The 27,797-nt window shown below is 44.6% G+C and overlaps 3 protein-coding genes across 4 annotated transcripts; all 3 read left to right on the plus strand.

The window, feature by feature from the left end:
• The first annotated feature begins 4,521 nt into the window (after window positions 1-4,521).
• LOC117842574 (uncharacterized) lies at window positions 4,522-8,538 on the plus strand. 2 transcript variants are annotated; one of them, XM_034723051.2, is made up of 3 exons: window positions 4,522-4,950; window positions 5,581-7,970; window positions 8,052-8,538. In XM_034723051.2, the coding sequence occupies exons 2-3, from the start codon at window positions 5,635-5,637 to the stop codon at window positions 8,134-8,136; spliced, it is 2,421 nt and encodes an 806-aa protein (XP_034578942.1). In that variant the 5' UTR covers window positions 4,522-4,950; window positions 5,581-5,634; the 3' UTR covers window positions 8,137-8,538. The 2 variants fall into 2 exon arrangements, with proteins under 2 accessions (XP_034578942.1, XP_034578941.1); XM_034723050.2 differs by having other exon boundaries at window positions 4,522-7,970.
• Window positions 8,539-12,631: 4,093 nt separating this feature from the next.
• On the plus strand, window positions 12,632-14,992 carry LOC117846455 (E3 ubiquitin-protein ligase RSL1). Its single transcript, XM_034727618.2, has 3 exons — window positions 12,632-13,027; window positions 13,135-13,723; window positions 14,720-14,992. Exons 1-3 carry the CDS (start codon window positions 12,739-12,741, stop codon window positions 14,796-14,798), a joined length of 957 nt encoding a protein of 318 aa, XP_034583509.1. The 5' UTR covers window positions 12,632-12,738; the 3' UTR covers window positions 14,799-14,992.
• A 773-nt stretch (window positions 14,993-15,765) lies between these two features.
• Window positions 15,766-17,059, plus strand: LOC117846456 (uncharacterized). Its single transcript, XM_034727619.2, has one exon. It carries the CDS (start codon window positions 16,457-16,459, stop codon window positions 16,856-16,858), a length of 402 nt encoding a protein of 133 aa, XP_034583510.1. The 5' UTR covers window positions 15,766-16,456; the 3' UTR covers window positions 16,859-17,059.
• The last annotated feature ends 10,738 nt before the right edge of the window (window positions 17,060-27,797 follow it).

The raw sequence follows: 27,797 nt of genomic DNA on the forward strand, positions 1-27,797 counted from the left end.
TCATAGACCTTGAGATTTGTGAACTTCTTTTATTTTATATTTATTATTCCCTTTATATTTGAGGAGTACCCAAACGGGACCTTGATACTATTCAAGCATTCAAACATGCTATCCTTCTCTTCCTTACTAAAAGTGTAATTGGCAATATGTAAGTAGTGCTGTCTGTTATCTCTCTTTTCCGGATGTAGGTCATCTAATTGCCCCATACGTTTCAAATCCAGTCGTGCTTCCAATATATCTTTTGAGCTCCCATAAACACCCATGAAGCCTAGCACGTTCACGCAAAGATATCTCTTTTCACGTCTATTGCGTTGCGGACCTCTAGGATTTCCCAATAAGGTAGCTCCCAAAATATTGAATTCTTTTTCCACATGGGTGCACGTCTGTTATCGTCGTTTGGAATAGGTTCGCTACCAAAACCCTTTCCAAAGACTACCCTAATATCCTTCATCATCTCAAAGACACGCTTTCCATTACGGTGCGTAGGTTTTTTACGATGATCTGGCACCCCTTTGAAATGCATCCATCTCTTTCTCAGCGGGTGTTTAGCAGGGGGAAATCGATGATGGCCCATATAGATGACCTTCTTACAATGCTTCAAATACATGCTGTCTGTGTCGTCTAAATAGTGGGTGCAGGCCCGATATCCCTTGTTTGTCTGTTCTGAAAGGTTACTCAGTGCAGGTCAGTCATTAATGGTTACGAACAACAATGCTCGTAGGTTAAAGCTCCCTTGTTTATCCTCATCCCACACACGTACACCTTCTTTCTTCCAGAGTAGTAAAAGTTCATCAACCAACGGTCTTAGGTACACGTCAATGTCGTTGCCGGGTTGTTTTGGGCCTTGGATAAGTCTCGGCATCATAATGAACTTCCTCTTCATGTACATATAAGGAGGAAGGTTGAACATACATAGGGTCGCGGGCTAAGTACTATGACCACTACTCAACTCACCAAATGGATTGAATCCATCAGTACTTAAACCAAACCTTATGTTCCTTGCATCACTTTTAAAGTCCAGGAATGCTCTATCAATTGATCTCCACTGGACCCCATCCATGGGGTGTCTCAGCATCTCATCTTGCTTACGTTATTCTTTGTGTCATCGCATCAACTTAGCATTCGCCTTGTTTATGAACAAATGCTTCAAGCGTGGTATTATGGGGAAATACCACATCACCTTCGCAGAAACTCTCTTCTTGGGAGGTTGCCCCTTGAAATCACCAGGATCATCTCGCCTGATCTTATACCGCAATGCTTCGTACACAGGACAAGCATCCAATTTCTCGTATTCATCACCATGATAGAGGATACAGTCATTAGGGTATGCGTGTATCTTCTAAACATCCAATCCCAGGAGGCAAACAATCTGTTTAGCTTCATATGTTGTGGACGGCAATTCATTATTCTCAGGAAGAATCTTCTTGATAATTTTCAATATTCCCTGAAATGCCTTATCGAACACACCATTTTTAACCTTCCATTGCATAAATTCTAATGTGGTACCCAGTTTTTTATGGTCCTGCTTGCAATCTGGGTACAATAATTTTTTTGTGATCATTAATTATGTGCTGCAACTTTTCTGATTCCTTCATAGTTTCGCTATCTCTGTGTGCATCCCGTAGCACCTGACCAAGGTCATCAGTAGGGCCATCTTCTGCAAACTCATCTTCATCATCCTCATCCATTGTAGTATATGCAAAAGCTTGGTCTGCAACCCAGTCCGAAATGTTGTTATCATCCTCCTCTTCTTTGCCATCTTCCATTACAACCCCTCTTTCGCCGTGCTTAGTCCAAACCAAATAGTTAGGTATGAAACCATATCTAAACAAGTGGCTGGGAATAGTCCCCCTGGAAGCTTGTGAATGGTCCTTCTTATTACTGCATTGGAAGCATGGAAAACATATGAACCCGTTCTCTAACTTTTTCGCTTTGGCCACTTTGACAAAATAATGCAAACCATCAACAAACTCCTTGCTCCGTCTGTTCGCGTTATACATCCATTGTCGGTCCATTTGCATTGTATTACGCATGAAAATGGATTATGCATGAAAAAGGATTATGTGTTTTTTTTCTTTTTTTTATTTCTATTGTACACAGTTAATTTTAATATGATTTTTACTTAATATCTTGCTAACGTTATAAATATTAGGTTAATGGTAGTTGTTTTTTTACCAATTCAAATATATTGTTTCTTCATCCTTCAATGATTACAAATATTAGGTTCTCTTGTTGCAAATAAGCGTGCCATTTCTGTTTCGCATCAAAATTCATCTTTACGTGCCTATTGATGCTTATTTGATACGCTTTACGACTTATCTACATGCTATGCACGATTGAAAGCATGTCAAACTTTGTAGTGCAAATGATGCTGAAAGTTTAGATATAGATAGAAATACACATATTTAAATTTTAGATCCAAACAACATGATACACTATGACAAACCATCCACTAAGTACTATCCAGGAGGACTTTAAGCATCCTTAGGTGGCGAACACGAAAATTTCATTGACCCAGTCTCATCCCGTGGTTTATTTATGCCTCCTGCAACGGTAGTACTAAATGGACGTGAAACACCCGGGACTGGTGGTGGAGCATAACAACCACCAAAAGGAGGATTCTGACCCGCCGTAACAGCATCTTCGTGATATCTTTGCAAATAACGAAGCATTGTTTTCTCCCATGTGCTCATTTTCTTCAGCTTATCATGAGGGTCAACTATGGTTTTCCCCTTACCGCGAGAGGACGACGATCGCCCCCACCATCACCACTACCTCCAGCAGTTGAAGCCATCTCTATGTACAAAAATTCATACCTTAGCACTGCTTGCATACACACATCCTCTCCATTCTTCCTCATTCTAACCAACTCATTTTTCTCCCTCTCTAAAGCATAAAACAAAGCATAACAACAATAAATGAAAGGAGGATGAAGTAGCTAACATTCACAACACTTTGGATTAGTGAAATCCCCATGGAAATGAGGAAAAAAATTTGGGCAGCACCTCCCCTAGGCTTGCTTTGGCGCCGTGGAGAGGAGGATGAAGCTCTCTGTCTTGTGGAGTAGAGTGGCTCGAGCTAAAAGAGGAAGAAGATGCCTCTATCTTGCGATTTTATAGTGAAGGAGTTTTTGTCCCGGTTGGAAATTCCAACCAGGAAAAAATAAACCCTTTTGTCCCGGTTGGAATTACCAACCGAGAGTAAACCTTTTATCCCGGTGACAAAAGGGTGAGGCTTTTGTCCCGGTTGGAGCTAGGGGGCGTCGTAGGTGGTAAAAAAACTAGCCGTTACAACTAGGACTAAAGCTCCCCCATTTCAGTCTACCGTGGCACGTCACCTTTTGTCACAGGCCAACTTTAAACCGGGATAAAAGGGGACGCATGGAATGTGAGTTCCGTACCAGTGAGTTCCATGCGGGATCAATTAACAAATTCTGAATTACGCATCTCAGAATGTGTTTTACTGATCACTGGCCAGTTCAGAGTGAATTCTGAGAGCACTGTCATCTAAATGCTAAATAGACAAAAGCACAGGTCGCCTGATTCAGAGGATAAAAAATCTTCTGAAGCTGCCTGTGCGACAGAGGTCCATGTTGATCGTACATGAAAGATGGCTCTGCGCATGTCGAGCTCAGTGAAAAGGCATCGCTGATCGCCGATCGGCACCCAGCTTCGACACGACATACGCCGCCCGTTTCAGCTCGTGCCGCCCTGCCGGCGATGGCACAACTAGAGTTAGCGCGTCGGATGCACTCCGTTCCACACCTGCGCGATGCATGCGACAACTTCGACTGGATCCAGGTTTCGCGCACGTAAACGACGCAATCGTAACGTCCTTCGTGCCCAACCACCCACGGGCTGCGTTTGGTTTCAGAACGAGACACGAACCCATCAGCAACGGCGCCTGAACGAGTGTCCCCGCTGCTAGCTGGAGGTGTGCTAACATGGCTAGAGTCTGATGCGCGGAACGGTAGCTGAAGACGGACGCGTTGTCACGAGTGGTGGAAAGTTGGAACCAGACCGTGGCTGGTGCAGGGACCCCATGGCCACCGAAAAAGGAAAAAAGGAATTTATGTGACGTCTTTCACGTCGCGTCGCGCTGTCCAGTTTCCATTGGCCACAGGGTACGTGTATGCGGTGCATACAAGATCGGTGCGCATACATGCTTTTCCGTGTACTATGCACACTTTTGACTTACCTGGTCATCTCCCACAACCCAAAAGGCAAATAATGCCACGGACGCGCATTGTTAAATTAAATCATCTCGGTCTTTTTTGGCGGCTAAAATTGTTAAATCGTAATTAGGCACCAGGCAGATTCGAGCTATTCTCCTTCTGATTGTCTATCTGTCCAAAGGTGACAAGTTCGAGTGTCTCCAAAAGTTTTTTTTAAAAGAAATGGTAGTTCTCTCTTCTCTACCAAAGTCTCCAAAAGTTTAGCTATCGTTCCTGAAACAGATGCCTTTTCATGCTCGCTGTCTCTGGGATCTCAATCTGTGTCATTCACTCTGAAAAAAGAACGAACTGAGCAACAATATATTCCAACGTATCCGAGTCACTCTAGAGTCTTGAGTCGTGTCTCTTTTGGACTTGGAGTCCCCCTGCTGCCACAAATCAGCGGACACGTGTCCCCATCACGTCGCTAAATCCAAAGGATTAGAGCTGCATGAGCGGGCGCTCCTGCTCCCTGATCGATCAGCTACCTTTAGGCCGCTTCAGCCGCGCCGAGGCGCAGCCGACTCAGCCCCTCCGCTTTCCACGACACGCGCCGATAGGGCCCGATCGCGCGCGCCGCTGCCGCCTGCCCGCCTCCCTCAGGATCGATCTCGCCGCCGCGCGCGGCTGCGCAGGGCGGCTGGCGGACCGGCGCACGCGTGCGCGCTGCGCCGCCGATTCTCTTCAAGGTCCACAGCCGCCGCTAGGAGGAAGCACGCGGAGGCGCTCAAGTACTGGTACGCGTGCGAGAAAACCCTCTTCTGCGTGCCGCTCGCTATTTGCATGTGATCTACGATGAAACCGTGATCGTGATGCGAGTCTGGGGGTTCAAGCGAGTTCGTCTCGGCGAGTGAGTCGGCGTGGTTGGCGCCGGCCGCTGCGCTGAACACGGAATGCGATCTGCCTGCCGTCTGCGCTTGTGCAAATTGGTGATGCGCTCGAGCAGTGCACGCCGAGACCTGATGATATGCCTGCAAGGAGCTAGTGTGCTCGCTCTTTGATCTTCTGGCTTCCGCTCTCTACTGGCTCTACGGCGCGATTCTGATGGAAATTCGGTTCAAGGAACCTCGTCTTCCCTGGTTGTTGCTGAATGTAGACGCGTTCTTGTTGTGAGTCCATAGGTGCGCTGATGCAGCGCACACCAGGTGCTTGATGATATGCCTGCAAGGAGTTTTCAGTCCCCTCTTTCTGCTGTCTTCCCACGCCTAATTGCACTGTCTGTTCTCTGAGTTAGGCGTCACGATTGCGCTGCTTCTTGTTGCATCTTCTGTCTACTCTTTTATGCCCTTATTACCGGCATGCCCAGTAACCTTCTCATTCTTTTGATACAAAGAACCACGCTCACTCCTTGGATTTCCTTGGAGCAGGGACCTCTGCTGGCTGTTCATTCACTCCAACTGAGAGCAGCACCAACTACAACAATGCTGGACCTGATTTACAAGTTCGCTCGTGATTTAGTGCTGGCCGAGGATCCGCAGGCTGAAGAGGTTCTCCGGTTCTCAACTCACCCAGAAAGGTTCTGCGCCGTTTGCAAATTGGTGATCCCATCGCTTGAAGCATCATGGAAACCTGACGACTGTGATCATGTCATCTGCATTTCCTGCCTATGGCAATATGCACCAGAGACAGAGGCCACTGGGCTGCCCAGGTGTGCTGTGGCTTCCTGTGAATCTTTGCATAAGTCAGAGACACATCAGGGGGTCGGTGTGAATCGCAGCACTATGATCTCAACGAAAGAAATGGACAGTGGAAAAGGGAAAGAACCATTGGATGTTATGATTCAGGAGGTGGGCCAATGCTCTCGTGGTGCAAATGTGATGGCTAGCAGTGAGTTCTACTGCACTATATGCATGGAGACAGTGCACGTAAGAGAGGTCTTCCCAATTCCCGGGTGCACACACCTCTTCTGTGTGAGCTGTCTGAGACAATACATCATGGTGAAGGTTGAGGATAACGTGTTGTCCATTGGCTGCCCTGAACCTGGATGCAAGGATGGCACACTGGATCCAGAGGCTTGCCAGGATGTGATTCCACCGCAGCTATTCCAGAGGTGGGGCGCTGCACTCTGTGACTTGGCACTGGGGGCATTCAAGTTCCACTGTCCCTTCAAGGACTGCTTGGCATTGCTGGTCGATGAACGTGGCCCTCGTGAGGCAGCAATAAGGAAAGCTGAGTGCCCACACTGCTCCCGGATGTTTTGTGTGCAGTGCAAGGTAGCATGGCACCATGAAGTTACCTGTGAAGATTTTCAGAGTTTCGGGACTGATGAGCCGAGGCAAGATGACCTGCTACTGAGGAAGGTCACGCAGGAGAGCATGGCACAACCAGATCCTGTGGGTTCCTGTGAATCTTTGCACAAGTCAGAGACACATCAGGGGATCAATGTGGGTCCTACTACCTTGATCTCAATCAAGGACATGGACAGCTACAAGGGGAAAAAGCAATTTGATGCTATGCTTCAGGAGCTAGGCCAATGTTCTCGTGGTGCCAATGTGATGGCCGACAGCGAGTTCTACTGCACCATCTGCATGGAGACAGTGCACATCAGAGACCTCTTTCCCATTTCTGGGTGCACACACCTCTTCTGTGTCAACTGCATGAACCACTACATCACTGCAAAGGTCGAGCATACTGCGTTGCCCATTGGATGCCCTGAACCAGGATGCAAGGATGGTTTATTGGACCCAGAGGCGTGCCGTGACATGATCCCGCTGGAGCTGTTCCAGAGGTGGGGCACTGCACTCTGTGACTCGGCACTGGGGGCATTTAAGTTATACTGCCCCTTCAAGGACTGCTCGGCATTGCTGGTCGACGAATGTGGCTCTCGCAAGGCAGCAATAAGGAAAGCTGAGTGCCCACACTGCTCTCGGATGTTTTGTGCGCAGTGCAAGGTGGCATGGCACTACAGGGTCACCTGTGAAGATTTCCAGCGGCTCAGGAATGATGAACAGGTGCGAGATGACCTGCTGCTGAGGAAGGTTGTGCAGGAGAGTAAGTGGCAGAGGTGCCTCCGGCGTGTGGTGACTACATGTCAATCTTTGTGCAAGTCAAAGGTACATCGGGGGATTGATTTGGGTCATAGCACCTTGATCTCAACCGAAGACATGGACAGCTGCAAAGGGAAAGATCCATTGTATGATATGCTTCAGGACCTAGGGCAATGCTCTCCTGGTTCGAATGCGATGGCCAGCTACGAGTTCTACTGCACCATATGCATGGAGGCAGTGCACGTCGGAGAGCTCTTTCCGATTTCTGGGTGCACACACCTCTTCTGTGTCAGCTGCGTGAGCCAGTACATCACTGCGAAAGTCGAGGATAATGTGTTGTCCATTAGCTGCCCTGACCCAGGATGCAAGTATGGCGCATTGGACCCGGAGACGTGCCGTGATGTGATCCCACCACAGCTGTTCCAGAGGTGGGGCGCTGCACTCTGCGACTCAGCGCTGGGGTCATTCAAGTTCTACTGTCCCTTCAACGACTGCTCGGCATTGCTTGTCCATGAGCGTGGCCACGGTGAGGGTGAGGCAGCGATAACGAATGCTGAGTGCCCACACTGCCGCCGTATGTTCTGTGCGCAGTGCAAGGTGGCATGGCACGATGGCATCACCTGCGCGGAGTTCCAGCGGCTTGGGAAGGACGAGCGAGGCAAGAATGACCTACTGCTGAGGAAGGTCGCGCGGGAGAGCAGGTGGCAGAGGTGCCCCAAATGCAAGATGTACGTGGAGAGGGCCGAGGGCTGCGTGTACATTGTCTGCAGGTACTGTTTCGCTGCTTGCAGTCCAAAATTTCATGTCCAACGAGCACATATGACAGGGTTCTCCGTTGTTCCAATTTACAGGTGCCAGCATCGCTTCTGCTACCTCTGTGCATCCCCAATGTCCAATGGCATACATCGTTGCAGCAGGTGCAAGAGGACCTGGTGAATGATCTAAACTCCTGAAGCTTCAAAGCTTTACGCGAGGGAAGTAGGTTTCTGAACTCTCTGTAAAGCCATTCAGTTACTGGTATGACTGCTTTGGTTAGCATTAGATCGTGCAGTCATGATTGACCAAATCATTATCAGAAGTAGAACTACCGGATCGCTATTACTATTTATTAAACATCACAAAGTATATATTGTTTAGGAAAAGACATGGAGACGACACTTAATTTAGTCTTGCAGCCTAATGTAGCGACTTATGAGTTAGATACAGCTGGTGACTTTCTTATGAAGAAAGCATAAGGTGCTGTTTGGTTCGGCAAATATCGCCCTGTATTCGATAACACGGTAACAGATACTGATTATATATGTTTGATTATATATGTTTGGTCGGGCATCTCTGTAATCAGATCTCATGAAATCTGTTACCAATCCAGTACAACGCCGATACCGCCCAATTTTCTCAGGTGCAAGTGCTACCTTAGAAGGGAACTAGATGTGTCCCTTTTATGGCACATCAGTGAGCATGTGAATGGAATATATATCGTTTGAACTACCTATGGTACTATCTGCTATATGGCTCTATCTAAATTAAATTTCCAGATGCATGTGAATTCTTCATCGTGCCTAAACTGTAGACTCATTTGATTATAATGCTTCTTGTGAAAAGAAGAGAATCAGGTCAATCTGTACCGTGAAGTTTCTTTGCCCCTCTTACTGCTAGCTCCTACAACTTCAGGAGGACATGTCAAGAAAAATGGCGGGCGAACATTTAAATTGGCCTGCATAGCTCCATGCAAACAACACGATATTCCTTCAATTTTGATCTTAGTGTTCAAACCTTCCAGCCTTATCTTTTTTTTAACGACAACAGCATTGCCGTAGTATTTATTAGAAAAAAATGGACCCAAAAAATGTGCTACGAGAAAAAATGGACCCAAGAAACTATACAAACCATACTTCCCCACAATTTTGGTGCAACGACCAATCCAACTAATAAGAACAAACATGGTTTTTTAGCTGGAGAAAACCAGCAAAACCCCCTTGCACCACTACAACTTCTGGCGGGACATCAACTCAGGACCCAGCCTTACCTCACTGACATGCGAAGGACATGATGAACTTGCGCTGAAAGTATCAGGTGCTCACGTAGAACTCAACTAGGTATGAAGCCTGTCACCTTTTAGAGGGTGCCAACAGGAGAGAGGAGAAGAAACACAAGGATGGAGCTGGTAAAGCTAAGGGGAAAATGCTAGCACCTGGAGCCAGGATTTGCACCCGGTGCCCTGAATAAAGAATGCTCTTTCTTTCTTGCTTTGCGTGCCGCTCTACTTACCCGCTGTTTGGTTGACGCAGCTCATGCATTAAGAAAGGGAAAAGTGCATCTACAATTATAAAACCGGATAAGGAAGACCATCACTCAACTGTCAAAATTGGGCAAATTTAGCCCTTTAAATGGTTTCAAGGGTAGTTTTACATTTTCTAAAAATTTAAAAAGTTTTGATTTAATAAAAAGATTATAATTAATTCATTTAAAATCCAAAAAATATGAAGTTGGTACCAAAAGTTTTCTAAAAATATAGGCTATTTGTTGGTACTCTATTTGGAGTTGTTTACATCATATTTGTTACCATTTCTAGTGTTTTATTGCTCTTAATAAAACACAAGGAACATGAACAACTAAGATTCAAATAATGCCAAATAGAACACCAACATATAGGTTACATTTTTGGGAAAAATGCACCAATTTGATATTTTACTGATTTGAAATGAATTAGTTATAATTTTTTTTAATTAAACCAAACTTTTTAAATTTCTAGAAAATTCAAAACCACCCTCAAACCACCCAAAGGGCAAGAAATGGGCAAAGTTATTTTATTCCTCCAGAGTCCCACCCTTAGATATTCTTAGGAAGCTAAACATTGGAGCATGTGAAGCTGAGGGAATATGTGTGTAAAGCATATCGCGTGTTAGATGCACATTTGTATGCGTGTGCGTGAGAATGTGCATAATTGTATATGTGCGCTTTCACATATACAGGACCATGGCTGATTGATAATGCATACAATCCAACAAAAACAGTCTAATATTATCTGTTTTATTTTACACTTTATTTATGCTCATCTAGCTCTAGGATTTCCTAGCTCCAGATCTGGATCATCAGGAAAGGATTACTTAGCTCGCACGCTTTAATATTTCTATTTGATGTGGATTGTCATGGAACGAGAAGTGAGAAATTGAGCTATATATATGCTCTGCCAATCCCTATCAATCTAAACGCAATTAACAAATCCTTAACTGGCCATGTTTTGTGAAAGCAAAGGAGATGCGTGGAAATAGTAGATTGATTATCTGAGAGACAATACAGTTACATATATAGGGGAGGAGGATCCTAGGCGAAAGGAAACCTAAGTGATCAGGACTCCTCCCCACAAATCTCTATCCTAATCAATATAGCAGAGTCCGGCCAGCACTAATATAGCTAGGTACAGGACTATTCCAGGTGCAGCACCTAATCCTTATAGGAGTAGGACTCTTTCTAACATTTTGAACATGATCAATTTGCTTGATACATGTAGAACTCTTATATAGGAGTATATGATTTGTGTCGTTATAAGCTCATACACGTGCTACTTAAATCTTAATAATAGCTAATAATAGGCAGCTCTCCTTCGTATCCCGTTAAGGGAAAAAAATTCAAACGCACAGGCACATACCATTTTTATGGAAGTCAAGCTTGTTGGCAGGACTCTCAGGTCCCTTTAGTTTGACTTTCTAGGTGCTTTGGCTTAAAAAGTAAAGCTAAAAGTCAACCAAAGAAGATAGCTTCCTCCTAGGTGCTTTCAAGAAAGCTGCTTTCGCAGGCAAGGAGGTGCTGTGGCCGGATGTGGATAAGAGTTTTCACGAAATTTACACACCTACCACTGATTATGTTGTGCCGGTTCGATCTTTTTTCCCTGCTGACGCCCTGTACCCCCTCCCACCCGCAACACATGCCTAACTCAGTTTTGCTTCTCCCCCTGGTAGCACTAGGGTTGGAGTCCCCGCCGGCCGCCCCTCTCCGCTCCTGGCCAGCTGCCCCTCCACCGCTTCCTCACTAGCTTCCTCACATCACCTGTTCCTCACAGCCCTCCTCACCGCAGGTTCCAGGCCACCGCTTCCTCACTGGCACCTCCGGCTCGGCTCCTCCCTCATCTCCTTCAGCCCTGCACAGCGGACGAGAGAGGCCGGTGAGGGGTGGAATGGGTGCTGGAGCTCAGGGGAAGCTGAGGGCGCGAGCAATCAGCCGGAGGCCTACCCATGATGGCGAATCAGGCCGACGACAGGTCGGCAGCATAGGTAGGTGGAGGCGGTTGTTGGAAGCTCGGGTCCGCAAGGGAGAGTAGCGGGCGAGTGGCGACGGAGCTGTGTGTGGACAAGGGGAAGCCGTGGATGTAGCGAATCAACCGGAGATACGCCGTGGCCGACGAATCGCCGGTAATGGCAGCTGGAGGAGGGAGAAGAACCGGCTGACAGATGGGCATGGCGACATTTTTTTTAAATGAACTTTCCCACTTCCAATGAGTCATCCAAAAATTATGCAAAAATATTGTAAATTCATCATATTCCATCTAGTATTTAAATAAAATAACATGAGCCACGGTTGCATAACAAAATTTTAAGTCACTTCACAAAGTTGGATTTGTGCAATAAACAACAATTAAATGTGCTTAAACAAATGCAATGCCATGATGCTCAATTATGCACTAATGCGAATTAGTGAACAACGCACTGTTTTACAATAAATTTGAATATCAACAGTCTCTTAGACTTTCAGGGGTATTACAGACATTTCTAGCCAAACCTACAGTTTCACAGCTATTCCAACCAAACGGCTTTTAGCTTTCTCACCACTCACAGCAGGTTTTATCACAGCTCATAGCCCAAACGACTTTCAACTTTCTTATCACAGCTCACAGCCCAGAGCAATTTTTTCATATGTCAGGGTCCAACCAAACAGATTCTCAAAGCAGCTTCTAGGCTGTATCTAAGACGAGCTCTACCAAACAACAATTATTTGTAATGAAATGATTCTATACTATTCGGTGAGTGATCATCATAAATGAATTAAGGGCGTGTAAGATGAAATAAAATTCTTATTGAGAATCTACTAAACATTTCCCCCCCTAATTTAGATTTAGCTCCCGTTCAGAATAGCTTCATACTTTAAATTAAATCTAGAGAATTATAACAAATCACTTCTTATCGAGAATCGGAACTTCATCATAGACGTGTTTGCGTTGTGAATTTATGAGTGCTTCCAAGTTGACGATCGTTCCGTTTGCACCGCCTTCCCTCAGCCTCTGCCATGGTATGGGTTTGGCGTCGTGGCGTTGGACACAATTTGGTCTATCACTCTATCCACGATTTCCATTTTTTTCGCACAGAAATCATCACAAATCTCGACTGTCTTGCAAAATCCAAATCCTGCCCGTCCACACGTCCCACCATCCTCGCAACGACTGGCTGACGAACCGGCCCCACATCAAACTCTCATCTTGACCAAGAGATAGCAACGCAAACTGCCTGCCGCCGTCGAGGCTCAAGCCCCACCCCTTCGCCGGCCATGGAGGCCTCCGCCGCCGCCGCCGCCGCCGCCGACGGCGATCCGTACGTCCCCATCTACATATCCTCCGACGAGGAGGACGGGTACGCGCAAGCCTACTTCGCCCAGTCGTACAGCCCTGAGGAGATCGAGATCCAGGAGGCCATCCTCCTCTCCCTCGACCGCTCCCGCGCACCGGCCGCCACCGCCTCCTCATCCGCCTCCCCCTCCTCCTCTCGCCCCGACGGCGTCTCCGACCCCCGAGAACCCCCTCCCGACCGCAAGGGGAAGCGCCAGATTTCGTCGGAAGGTACCTTTTCACTCCCAAATGAATCTTAATTCTTCACACCTGATACCTAGATGTGCACGATTCACTTGGTACTGCCCTAATCCTCCTGACCTGACGCAATGTGGAAGACGGGTCGGGCGACCGCAAGAAGAAGCGCTCCAAGCGCGGCCGCTTCAACTGTGCAATCTGCTTTGAGATGGTTGAGGTTTCGGAGAAGTTTGCTGTGAGCCACTGCGCCCACGCGTTCTGCAACAGCTGCGTCGGGAGGTACGTCGCCGGGAAGATCGCCGAGAACGTGGCCGTGGTCGGGTGCCCTGACCCCGAGTGCGAGGACGGCGTGGTCGAGATGGATCTGTGCCGGGATATTGTCCCGCCTGAACTGTTTGACCGGTGGAATGTTGCGCTGTGCGAGAATCTACTGGGGGATGATAAGATGTACTGCCCGTTCAAGGATTGCTCAGCTCTGTTGATAAATGATGGGTTGGTAAAGATCAGGGAAACAGAGTGCCCACACTGCCACCGACTGTTCTGTGCACGATGCCGCGTCGCGTGGCATGATGGGATCAAATGCAAGGAGTTTAGGAAGCTTGGAGATGATGAGAAGGGGGAGGATGATCTGACGCTTAAAAAGCTCGCTAACAGGAAGAAATGGCAAAGGTGCCCCAAGTGCAAGATGTACGTCTCCAGAACGTCTGGGTGCTTGCTAATAAAGTGCAGGTATGTTGCAATTCATATTCCTTTATAATGACTACAGTAATGTAGTATGAAATTAGGACGAAAGGCAGAGTAGGGCTACAAGTTGGCAAAATTTGAGATGCTGTTTATGTGCACAAAAAGAAGATGATGAATTCTGACAAGAAAGGAGTGAAAGAAATTACTACTCTGATGGAATATAATACCATCTCCCTTCACTTTTAGACACGTCAAATCTAACTTTTTTGAACATCTTCCGTTTTTCCTTACTCATCTGTTCATGGTAGTGACACTACTGTTATCTTATGTTCTGTACTTAGTGAAGGATGGCCATCACACAGTCTCAAAAATGTGTAGTCCTTTTCCGGTCCTGTCATAGTGGAGCTAGTCAACATGCAGCTTTGGTTACTATTTATGTGTAGTACAATGATAAAGATAGGAGCTGGTTTGATTGCTGACCTTTTCCACAAACAGCATATCTTGCTTTTACTTTTTAATAGCTGCTCTCAGAAGGAATTATTGAATGTAATGACATCCCCTTATGTATATTTAAAATTTGTAGTCATGAATGCTGAAAAAGAGGGAAACCAAATAATGTTATAAACTCGTTAAACATTATTAGCTCGTCTTCACGTCCTATGTTTTGCTGAAAGACTAGCAAAGTCTATGCCTCATTATTATGTATGAAAGGGAGTATTCGAGTGCTCATTTGTCATGTTTCAAAGTGCCACGAATGGGTCACTTAAGTGAAACTAGGTTGTATTTGTCATGAAAACCAACTTCTAACGGCCAGTAGCTTGTCAAATGTGGTGAGGATCTGGGTTGGGTAAAGAGTTATTTCCTATCAAGTTATGGGCTTGTACCACCTTCTAGCAAGTGTTTTTGTTGTTGGCTGGTTCGAATTAGGAGCTGCTTCAATTTTACATTACAGGTTCTCTAAACACCAGAGATTTTTTAATATTGTTGCTGGTATTCGTCTAGTCTCAATCATGTCACTAACACATTGTTCTTTTTTTGAAGGTGTAAGCAGTACTTTTGTTACCATTGCGCCGCCCCTATGGACAAGACCACTCACTATTGTGAGAATTGCAAGCGCTAGACACCATGCAAACTCTGTAGTCTGTACATAGTTTTAGGTAATATCTAAGTAGACTGTCACCTCCTTGGTAGTGGAAGCTACCACCAGCTTCCATCCTTCGTGGTCTTGCTTAACTGAAAGAGTTCATGTGCTCAAGTGATCTCGTAATCCTGCATCTTTGATATTGATCAATTCACACGAAAGCTTTTATGTTATATTCTCATATGCAGTTAAGTTCAATTCAGTATATCACAAAAAAAGCTAGGAAAAGCATTTTAATTGTATATCCTTGTTCAATTGGTTTCATTCAGCTGCAAGATATGGCAGCTTTGGTCGATTATTAACAGATTGGTGTTCCTGTGGTGCTATGAGTTTTCATATGGAAGACTGAAGCACTTCTTGTGTTGTGACCATGTGAATAACATGTTCATCTTGCTTTACCGTGTCAGAAAAAAAATTAGTTGTGACTGAAAAAGTTCACTTTTTGTTTGATTTTGCAATATAAGTCTCAGCCGTATCATATGCACAATAAAAAACAAAGAAAAGAGAGGCCTTACCTTTATCACCATGCTGCTTCTCTTAGATTCAATTCTTGCTACCGTGTATCTAAAAAACTATACTGGACTTTCTTTGGCCAGTAATATTTGAGAGGGTAGCTGTAGCTGTCAACGAGTTGTTGAGCAACTTTATTACAGAATATTGTTACTTGATTAACAGCCACATTTTGTTTGCATATGCTTCGTATACCTTTCCTTAACGTATGCCTTGTCTTCTCTGTATTTCATATGACCTTCAAGAAATGTGGCTAGTTGCTACTGGCAATGATAAATGGAACGCCCTACATTTTTTTTGGGTTATTCGGAAGAAGGCTGGAATAAATAATTGTATACCATCAATATGTAGCATACCCTCTGTATGTTACCTGCGCGCTAGGGCTTTTTTTGCCTGCTTCACTGTTTGTAAGCAAGGATGTGCATGACAGCATGAGTTATCGACGCATTGCTTGTTGCAAAATTCTTGCGTGGCAAAACAGACAGGAAATGTAGCTGGAACTCTTCAGCCGGTACGTATTGGGTATCGTCAGTGTTCACTCACCCCCTCATCTCGTCTCAATCCTAACGCTTTCCTTGAAAGCATTGGAAAAGAAAGGACTTTTGTCAAACAAATGAACTTGCTTGCACTGGACCGATTAACAGTACCTCATGATGATAAGCTTGTACCAAATGGATCGAATTCCTTCTGGCGTCGTACGGTTCCCTTCTTAAGTCTTGTTCGGAGTGGCAACTTGCCTGAGCGCTTGATGGTGCAGGAGCCGAGTATATCTAAAAAGCCTTGTACGCTTTGGTTGTTGCATTGCGGTTCGGTGGAACCGTGCATAATAATTGGGATTATTCCTTGCTTCCTGGAGTAAACAGCATTTCATCAGTCCGTTGCCTCCATGCATGAAGAAATCAGCAACCCATCCAATTAAGCGTCTTTCATCTTCCAAAGATCCCAGCAAGCAGTTTCAGTTTAATTTCCTTCGTTCGTGCAAGATCCATTCATTCATTTGCTCCCTATAAATGGCAAAGCCTTACTGCTACATATCGCATCTCAATTCTAAGTGATCAAGAACCATCTTGCATCTGCTCCAGGCCACATTGCAATTTGCAACCGAAAGCAGCTGCTGAGAATTTGCAATGGCGTCTTGCTATGCTCTGAGGCTGGCCGCCACCTGCATGCTGCTCCTGTGCGTCGGATCATCGGACCTGCTGGCGCGGCCGGCCCTCGCGTCGTCGCCGCCGCCGCCGTCGCGGGATGACCAGGAGCAGGCCGCCATAGCCGGCGAGCTGCTGCTGCGGGAGCTCGTGGAGCACGACGTCACCGAGGAGCTGGGCCTCCTGGAGGGGCAACACGGCGACGGCAATGTGGGCGATATCTGCCCGTCGTCGTGCCAGACCTGCCTTGTCGTGTGCGCGGCAACGTGCGTGCTCAGCAAGGTGCCCATCGCCTGCTTTGCCAACTGCACCGTGTCGAGCTCCTGCTTCGGCAAGACTGTGATGCGTGATGTCCTTGTCCTTGGTTCTCACCGATCACCGTGATGCGTGATGTCTGCTTATCTGGCGCTTGATCAGTTGGTCTCCGTGTGTGTGGGGGGGGGTGTTGTATGCCTGTATGTGTCATTTCAAGTCTCAAAAATAAGGGCCTCGGCGGCAGCATGGAGGGACCTACACATGTATCAGTTCATCAGCAGTGTAACACTGCCGGGGCATATATGGCTAAACTAAAAGAGTCTTTTTCAATGTGAAATCTATCGATGATTAGCACAAACTCAACATGGACAAGCCCATAGCAATGCAATGCCACCCTCCCAAACAAAATAATAATGCAAGGCATGAACTTTATTAATTTACACTGCTGGTGAATGCATCTTTAGTACCGGGTGGAAATCTCATTTTAGTACCAGTTGTGCAACCGGTATTGCTATATCGGTAAAGGGGTCTTTTAGTACCAGGTCAAATAACCGGTACTAAAGGGACCGGTTGGGTAGACCAACCGTACTAAATTGGATGCCACATCGCGCGTGGATGAGGCCAATCTAGTACCGGTCGCTATTACCAACCGGTACTAAGGTATTTTTTTCCTTTTCTATTTCTTTTCTCATTTTATTTTCTATTTTTTTATTCTAAATTAGTATTTCATATTTGTTTCCTTCACGTATACTAGTTCTAATACGCTAACCTATATAAAGTTATATTTAATTTATAATATTACATTTGAGATAATATTATACATAGACATATTGTGCATACTCATATATGAACAATATTACATTACATCAACTTTCGAAGTTGAACATTTTGGATCAACTATTCTGAACACGAGTCCTGACGGTAATGCAGATTTGATCCATCATTATGGAACTCGCTCGTTGGATTTACTACCTCATCCAAAAGAAATCCACAAAGTTATTCTTGAAATCCACAAATTTGTTCTTGAATTGCCCTGATTTTTTCCGTCTTGAGGAGTGCTTCCTTCATGTGCATCATCTATGTCATTAGCAAAGGTTATTATATTAGATCAATGGATCTACATAATTAGAACTAATATATTGCTAAGAATTTTGTCTACGTACTCTGAGTTCGTGGTCGATCACACGCTTCGGACCTACAAAGCCATGGATGAACTCACATACGTAGTATCCACATGAATTATTGCCCGGATCCTGTCTCAAACACTATATATATGTCAAAAGAAGTTATGAAATATTTGTTGTGTTCAAGAAAGTGACATGAGATTGCAAATTCAATACATATCGGGAATTTAGGCTTGATATCAAGTTGCTCCTTGAATTCACCTGAGTGATGTTGACAAAAGCGAGCCCATGCTTTGTTAAGCATGACTACAAGGTTGGTGTATTGATCTCTTGGTCTCCTCAAAGAGTCCAGGATATAGACCGTGCTTCGATCAACCATGATAACAAGGAGTATCCAGTGGAAGTTGTACATATATGCATAGCCAAAAGCTATTTAGTCTTATTTTTAACTGCTAGTTTGAAAAATAAAAGAGATGGGAAACATGCTCACTTGAAGTTGTACAGTAGCAGTATGTACTTCTTGTAATGTTGCTTGTCCAAGAAATTATATATATTCTTCAAGGTCCAATTTGGTTTATCTCTTACAGTTACTTCGTTTATAACATCCGGGTCCATGAAGCCGATATCATAGTATCCTTTCCTTTGGCAAGCTTGAATCTCCATCCTGCATGATACAAAATAGAATAGGAGATAAGACGTCACATATTGACTAGAGCGGGGATTTTGAAGTTAGAGCAAACTAAACAATTACAAAACCCAGGAACTGATGAGTGATTTGTCAAGTGCGTCTTGATTGGAAAGGAAATAAAGTTTCTCGAGCGGCACATTTATAATGGCATCCCCACAGAAATAATGTTGATCTCCAATCCGAACTCTGAGCATGAGTAAACCAGTAGTTGAAGCCTCCATGTACAATTGGTGCAATTTGTACATCTTTGTTGGAAGACGGTCCACCAACTGCGGCCACACAAACTCTTTCCCTAACTTAAATTTCCATTTACCAGCCCCAGCATGCTTTGGGATGTGATCCTCCCCTCGAATTTGAGCTACGGTAAGATTTGTATCTTTGGTGAATATAAGAAGGTTCTAATCAAACTCCGAAAGCACCTGGAGCGGGGTAATCGATTGGTTGGATTGGGTTCCGAGCTATGGAATACTTGACCCCCTTTTCTTCTTCTGATAACACTTTGTTATTGAGCGGTCGTACTTAGATAACACTAGTTTCTGTAGCTTTTTATACATGTTTTTAATGAAAGTCCAAAATTTAACCTTATCAAGTGGTGGATCTTTCTTCACGGGAGGCTTTCGTGCGAAGTGAGCTTTAACCTCAGCATCCACTACTGCGTTGATTTCTGCATCAGTCATTTCATAAGCTTTCTTACACTCTGGTTGCTTCTTCTTTGGCTTCTGAAGGCATCTTTCATTGTGTAGCCTTGCTCATAATAGGAGGAAGTGGACTCATGCTAGGATCCCTATCAACTGGTAGAGATCATGAACTCATGCTAGGATCCCTGTCAGCTGGTGGAATGTGTGGACTCATGCTAGGATCCCTGTCAGCTAGTGGAGAGAGTGTCCTAGCAGATGGCGTAGGTGATCTTGCTCTTGAGCCCCGAGGAGATGATCCCATGGCCGGGGGATTCGACCGCGGAATCCTTATGTAGCGCTTGGTCCATAAAATCCAACCGTGGATGGCTTCTCCTAGATTCTTTTCCACATCACCTCCAGGGATCTCCAGTTCTAGGTCATCCTAACCATCAACCACTCAGTCCATCCCAACTTTAGCGTAACCCCGAGCTGGAATCTCCACGCCATCAAATGTTTGGCCTTGTGTCGGTTATTCAGCCACATCATAAGCCACCACAATGAGCTTGTTTTTCATGGGAGATAAAGCTCACAAGGGGCTCTCCCAGTGATGTCGTCCACGGGGTGGTGTTGGTTGTCCTCAACCATGTCAGAAGATCCTCCAGCTGGGACTTCCGTGGAAGCGATGCTGCTTCGACGCTGAGAGGGGCTTACATCAACATTAGCCCCTGATAATGCAGCTGCATGTTCACTGGCTTGTTTGCTAAGAGCTATAGCCACACGCCATTCGATTGCTTCATCCATTCTTGCGTCTGTCAAAGCTACATATTCTTGTAACTCTCGCAGCTGTTGTCCGTGTTCGGCCTTACTTCTTTGGCGACTTCTGTAGGAATCAATGTGCTCACGAAAGGCAAACTTTCATGAAATTGCGCCTTTGCCTCAGCAACATCCAGGGTGTTCTGGATTACCTAGTACCATAGTTAGCTCGTCCTTCTCTCGATCAGGCACGAAAGTTCCTTTGGTCATAGCCTTTATTAAGTCAACAAGCCTTGTAATCGCTTCTCTTAATTCTTGGTTGAACACAAATGATCCATCTTCGGGATTGAGTGTGACATCATGAGCATAATACCAATGCTTTGCTTGTTCCGCCATTCGAGAATCGCCGGTATGATTCCCTTAGCAATTATGTCATTTTCCATCTTCTGCCATTTGATGAGCCCCTTCTTGTAAGCTCCTCGCCCAAGCCATTTGATAAGCCCCTTCTTCTAACAAGCATTGTCAATGTTGGTTTTAGTTGCCTTACCGCTCTTTTCTGACTGCTTGTACTGCACAAATGAATCCCATTGATCTCTTAACTTTGAGTGCTTCGTGAAATCTGGTGTAAGGCCCTTCTTTATGTAGTCTTTGTGCAGGTTCTTCTTGTACGTCGGAAAAGCAACTGCAACCTTCCTAAAGCCCCAATCTTTCACTTGTGCTTCATCTACACCTATAAATGTGAAGTTTTCTTTTTATTTTTCTCCCATATCATTTCCTTCTCTCGCTCAAGGACCACACTTATGGGGACCTCACGTACGGGGACCATGCTCTCATTGGTTTCAGGGCTTTTCCAATTCTGAAAGCTTAGTGGGATGTTATCCCTAACAAGAATCCCAATTTGATTCACCAATTTTGTCTTAGCATTGTCTGGAGTAATTGGTTCACTCTCTTCATTAAGTTCCATGATGATGATATGTACCTCTAGCTTTTTCTCCTTGCCTCGTTTTTGTTTTTCTCCTTGCCTCGTTTTTGTTTAGTCCTGCTTGATTCACATGGATGAAAATGAAAAAACTATTAATTCCTAATAATCTTGATTGATCATGAATTCAAATCATGTTTACATATAATAATTGATATACCTCGCCTTGCTTCACATTATTGCTTCCCTCGACAATTGGTTCCTTCTCATTACCATCAATAGACATATTGAAGTAGATGTCAGTCTGGCTATGATTGACCTTTTCATTTGGTTGATCGTCCATGCGACCTTAAGCAATCAAGTCCATTACGTATCTCTCGTCTATTCGGGCCTACTCATCCTCTAATCATGCCATTGTAACTAATATAATATAAAAATAATTATTCTAAGAAACAGTAGGCATCAACAATAAACATAATGACTACCAAACCGAATTGAACACTTGTACAATTTGTTATAGTGAATCGCTCGTCATTCACAACCATCATAAAATTTCTTATAACAACTATAATATAAAAGAATTATTCTAATAATTAGTAGGCATCAACAATTTTCTAATATTTTATGCATAATTATTATAAAAAGAATGACTATAACTTATACATATAATTACAAAAAAACGACTAAAAAATGAATGACTAATAGTTATACATTTTGTAACAATAAATGACTAAAAAAAGAATAAAATACTTATACAATTTGTTACAATAAATGACTAAAAACTATTTACAGTGAATTGCTCGTCATTCACAACCATCATCAAATTTCTTGTAACTAATATAATATAAAAAGAATTATTATAATAATTAGTAGCCATCAACAAATTTCTAATATTTTTTGCACATTTCTATAATTTATTCAACTATTTGATGATTTTTTAAACATTTTGTAATAGTAAATGACAACAAAAATATTTACAATGAAACATAGTTATTCACAACCATCATGAAATTTCTTGGACATTTCTAGAAGTAGCAAAGTAATTTTCACATATTTCTAGATTTTTCTAACAGTGAATAGGATTTTCAAACATGGCATAATAAATGTTGTACATAGATCAAATTTACAATTAATAGGCTTTTCCAACATTTTTTTCTATAATTTCTAGCTAATTAAAGAATTTTTCTATATTTTCTAGATAATTCAACATTTTCCCTACAATTTCTAGCTAATTTTATACACTACAGAAATAAAAAAGGAAAAAAATATGACGTCAGCCGACCGCGGGCTTGCGTCAGCAGAGAAGATGCAAAGCCGCGGCCGGCCACGCGTGCGCTCGTGGAAGGGGCTGGAGGAGACGCCGGCGGTAGGGTCGGGGAGGAGGCCGGCGGCGCGTTGTCGAGGAAGAGGTCGGCGGCGCGTCGTTGGGGAGGATAGGCCGGCGGCGGTGGGGTGGGGGCCAGGAGGTGCCCGCGGGCGGCAGCGGGCGGGTCGGGGAGGAGGTCGGCAGCGCGTCGTTGGGGAGGACGCAACTGGTGGGAGGGCGCGACCGGTGGGTGGAGGAGGATGAGGACCAAGGTGGCGAAGTGGGGGCGGTGAAGTCATCGGCCGGGAGGAGGCGGCGGAGTGGGGCGGGCGCTGGCGGCGCGTCATCAGGGAGGACACGGCCGGCGGGTAGAGGAGGAAGAGGACTGCGGTGTCAAAGTGGGCGACGGCAGCATCGTCGGGGAGAGGGGACGGTGGAGTGGGGAAGAAGCCGGCAGCCGGGTCGGGGAAGAGGCCGATGGCGCATCATCGGGGAGGACGTGGCTGGCGGGTAGAGGAGGAAGAGGACCGCGGCGGTGAAGTTGGGGGCGGCGGTGTCGTCGGGGAGAGGAGGCGACGAAGTGGGGCGAGCTCCGGCGGCCAGGTCAGGGAGGAAGCCGGTGGCGCATCATCAGGAAGGACGCGACCGGTGGATGGAGGAGGTGGAGGACCGTGGCGGCGAAGTGGGGGGTGGCGGCGTCGTCAGGGAGAAAAGGAGGCAGCGTGGATCAAACGACGTGCAGCTAAGTGTTGGGGGAGAAGAGGATGGGCTTATATGCCCTCCTTTAGTACCAGGTGCTAGACCTTTAATACCGGGTGGTGGCTAGCACCGGTACTAAAGGGGGCCCAGAGGGCGCGAAACAAAACTGCCCCTCTTTAGTACCGGGTGTAGCTATCACCCGGTACTAAAGGGCTTGTAGCCCGTTCCCGCCAAGACAATGTTTTATTATGTTTCTTTTAAAATTGCTATTATACTTATTTATTGCATAGTAAATCAAATAACGTTCATAAAGTTGCAAAAAAAGTTTGTTAACTTGATGTTGATTAGATGTACTTTGTAAAAATATAAGATGTAGTTAAATATCAAGTAAAATTAGTAATTTAATTTAGTAATAGGTCATAAATGGTCATAATATTATGTTACTTAAAAATTGAAAAAAATAAATATTTTTTCCATGCAAAAATTTAGAAAAATAGTGCATGTAGTGTTACTAACATGTTTACCATGACTATAACTTGTACTTGTTTAATTATTTCTAAATTTATTGTTTAATTTTTAATGGTGCTTAAAAATGAAATATTTAATATTTTAACCATGCAAAAATTAGTTCTTGTTTAATAGGATGAGACTTTGCAAATAGTATTGTTAATAAAAAGAAAATTGCATAAACCCATAGAATACATCACATGTCATTACAATGTGTTATTAATTACTTTATCATTTGACCACAAAACATAGCATAATGGTTCTAATACATTACACCTCATCATCTAATGGAATGTTAATAACCTTCTTCTTAAAGAATGTCCCTCCATTGTGATCGCGGTGTAAGTAAGGAGCATCCTCTTTGGCTAACAAAATGGTTGGGTCAACCTCGACTGAAAATGAAGGAAGATCATCGAACTGATTATCATGTTCTTAAATGTCAGCCTTGCCCCCAACTCTAACGATTTTCCTTTTCCCTGGAAGAACTATGTGGCACTTTGGATGGTCATCTAACTTATTAGCAACCTTCTTTATTGGTTCGCTTGACATGTCCTTCACATAAAACTTGAGTCACATCATTGGCTAAGACGAATGGTTCATCTCTGTATCCAATATTGTTGAGGTCCATTGTTGTCATTCCATAGTTGTCTGTCGTTACGCCTCCTCTAGTAAGTTTCACCCATTAGCACCGAAACAAAGGGATTTTTAAAGGTCCATAGTCCAGTTCCCATATCTCCTCAATGATACCATAGTATCTATTTTCTTCCATTGTTGTCTATTGCATCTATACAGACACCACTATTTTGGTTTGTGCTCTTTTGGTCTTGGGCTCTCATGTAAAATGTGTATCCATTTATCTCATATCTGTGGAATGTCGATACTGAAATAGATAGACCCCTAGCCAACCATGCTAGTTGGACCAAGAGGCGAAAGTGTCAATATGATGACATGTAATCTAGGCCTCAGTCTTCCCCTGGTTTAAGGACCATACAATGGTCTTGTGCTCCTCCATATATGGAGCCACCTGGGATGATTGTTGCAGGACCGTGAAGTGTGCTTTACGAAATGTACTCTCATCGATGTACATCCGAGCTTTCCTCCCTAGTGTGCCCTTTCCCTTGAGTCCCCCTTATGGCGTGACATAGGGATTCCAATAGAACTCAGGTCATTAATAAAGTCAACACAAAACTCAATGACCTTCTCTGTTCCATATCCCTTTGCGATGCTTCCTTCCGGATGGGCACAATTACGAACATACTTCTTCAGAACTGACATAAACCTCTCGAAAGGAAACATATTGTGTAGAAATATAGGACTGAGAATAAAAATCTCTTCAACAAGATGGACTAGAAGGTGGGTCATGATATTAAAGAAGGAAGGTAGAAAGACCATATCAAAGCTAATAAGGCATTGCACCATATCATTCTACAGCTTTAGTAGATTGTTTGCTTGGATTGTCTTCTGAGAAATCATGTTGAGGAATGCACATAGCTTCATGATTGCCATTCTCACATTCTCTAGTAGAATACCCCTCAGTGCAACAGGTAGCAATTGTGTCATCAAGACATGGCAGTCATAGGCCTTTAGATTTATTAAATATTTATTATGTATATTCGAGGAGTAGCACAATAGGATTTTTCTACCATTCAAGCATTCAAACATGATTTCCTTCTCTTCCTTGCTGAGAGTGTAACTGGTAGGATGTAAGTAATATCCATCATTTCTCATTTCTAGATGCAGGCCATCTTGTTATTTTATACATTTCAGGTCCCAATGTGCTTCAATTGTATCTTTTGCCTTTCCATATATACCTAGGAAGCCAAGCACGTTCACGCAAAGATTTTTTATCAGGTGCATCACATCGATTGCATTACGAACCTCAAGGACTTCCCAATAAGGTAGCTCCCAAAATATAGACTTCTTCTTCCACATGTGTGCATGTCCGTCCTCGTCGTTCGGAAGAGGTTTGACTACTAGAGCCCTTGCCAAAGACTACCCTCACATCCTTTATCATAGAAAAAACATGTTTACCATTACGGTGCACAGGCTTTGCACAGGCTTTGTACGTTTATCTTCCATCCCTTCAAAATGCTTCCCTTTCTTTTTTAATGGGTGGTTACCAGGAAGAGATCGACGATTGTCCGTATACACGACCTTCCTACAGTGTTTCAAATACATGATGTCAGTATCATCTAAACAGTATATGCAGGCTCGATATCCCTTATTTGTCTGTCCTGACAGATTACCAAGTGCCGGCCAATCATTGATGGTTACGAACAACAATGCTCGTAGATTAAAAGTCTCTTTTTTATCCTCATCCCACACAAGTACACCTTTTTCTTTCCATAACTATAAAAGTTCTTCAACCACGGTCTTATGTAAACGTCAATGTCGTTGCCAGGTTGTTTTGAGCTTAGATAATTACCGGCATCATAATGAACTTCCGCTTCATGCACAGCCAGGGCGGAAGGTTGAACATACATAAGGTCACTAGCCAAGTGTTATGACCACTACTAAACTCACCGAATGGATTGAATCCATCTGTACTTAGACCAAACCTTATGTTCCTTGCATTAGTACCAGGCCTAACGGATAGTTCCCGAGATGACCTTTAGTACCGGGTGAAGCTCCCACTCGGTACTAAAGGAGTTCCCGTCCGGTACTTATCCATCCCTCCTACCCGGCCGCTCCCGTCTCGCCCTTCTATCTCTCTCTCTCCTCTATCTCTCAACACTTCTATCTCTCTCTCCTCTATCTCTCCCCCTTCCTTTCCCCTTCCTCTCCTGTGTGGTGAGGAGCAGCGGCAGTAAGGAGCCTCCTCTGCCTCCCCTCCCCTCCCCCCTCCGCTCGCCCCTCACCGGTAGTGAGGACAGCGGCGGGGCGAGGTGAGGCGGCAACGAGTGACGGGGGGCGGGCGACGGCGGGCAGGGCGAGGTCCGGCGGCGGCGGGCAATGGCGGGCAGACGGCAAGGAGGGCGGTGGGAGCGGCGGCGGGAGGGCGGGCAAACGGGGGCGGTGGGAGCGGCGGTGGCGGGGCAGAAGGACGGGAGCGGCAGCGGCGGGAGGGCGGGAGTGGTGGCGGGAAGGCGGGAGGGCGGGGGCGGTGGGGGTTAACGGCGGAGCGGGGGCAGCGGCGGCGGTTGCGGGAGGCCGAGGCCGGCGGTGGGGCGGGGTGGCGGGAAGGGCGGGGGGCGACCGCGGGAGGCCGAGGTCGGCAGGGGTGGGGGAAGTTTCATTTTTTTATTTTTTAATATCTTTTAGTACTGGTTATTTCAACCAGTATTAAAGGCCCCCACCGAACTAACAATATCGGTTGCGAAATCGGTACTAAAGGGTTCCCAACCAGTACAGAAGGTCATTTTTCTAGTAGTCTTTTTCACAAATTGGATGGTGAAATCGGTGTTTAACAGACACCGACAAGCAAGTAGCAACTCACTGGGATACATGGATCAAGATCTCGTACAGTCGTATGTATACAAAACACAGAATTTCGTATAATTAAAATTCTAGGTTAATCATGGTAGTTGACGTAAGAGAGAAAAAGAGAATATTCCATAACAACATATATAAATAAGCACAATGAGAGTTGGCATTTACAAGATTAGCAACCTAACTCCTAAATGCATGCGTGGTAGCGAGAAGACAATACAAAATACTGGCAATTACGTTGACCAGTTAAGCCATTCTCAGTGGCCTTTTATAGTTATGTTTCCAAAAATACCACCATTTAATTTGTAGTTGAAATAGCTTCATGCAATACACAGTTTCATTGTTTGTTGTTTCCAAGACTACATGCGGACACAAAATACCTTTCAAACAGTGTATACAGGTTTCATCCCTATGAAACTTATTTTATCTCTCTCTTCTTACACTGTATTTAATGAGAATGAAACTCCATTAAGAGTGGGCTTAGAGTACTATTCTTTTAGTTAATGACTGTTTAATTTTAGATATTTTTTTGTGTGTTGCAATGAATCATTTGCCAATATGAGAGTTGACATCTACAAGATAAGTACAACCTAACTCGTATATGCATACGTATGATAGCAAGAGGACGGTACAATATTGTGTCCTGTTGGCAATTACTTTGACCAGTTAATAGTAATATTCTTTGAGCCAACGACTTTGTTTAATTTTAGATATGTTTTTTGTGTGTTGCAGCCTTATTGGTGGGCAAGGAACCATTTGCTCCGTGTATAACTAGCACATCCTTTATTTCCTCGTGCCGCAAGAAACATCTACGTACCAATCAATCTTCCATCCAGGAGAGTTACATGTGGCTATGTTCGCTTCAGCTTATCAGCTACAAAACAGTGTTTTTCTCTCACAACAAATCAATCATTTCAGATTTTCAGCCAGCTTATAAGTCCAGCCCAACAGACCTTGTACAAAATCATGGCTTCTTCTTGCGCTGAAGATGGTCGCGATCTGCATACTTGTCCTGACCATCGGACA

This window comes from Setaria viridis, chromosome 2, assembly GCF_005286985.2.
Source record: "Setaria viridis chromosome 2, Setaria_viridis_v4.0, whole genome shotgun sequence".
Classification (NCBI taxonomy): Eukaryota; Viridiplantae; Streptophyta; class Magnoliopsida; order Poales; family Poaceae; genus Setaria; species Setaria viridis.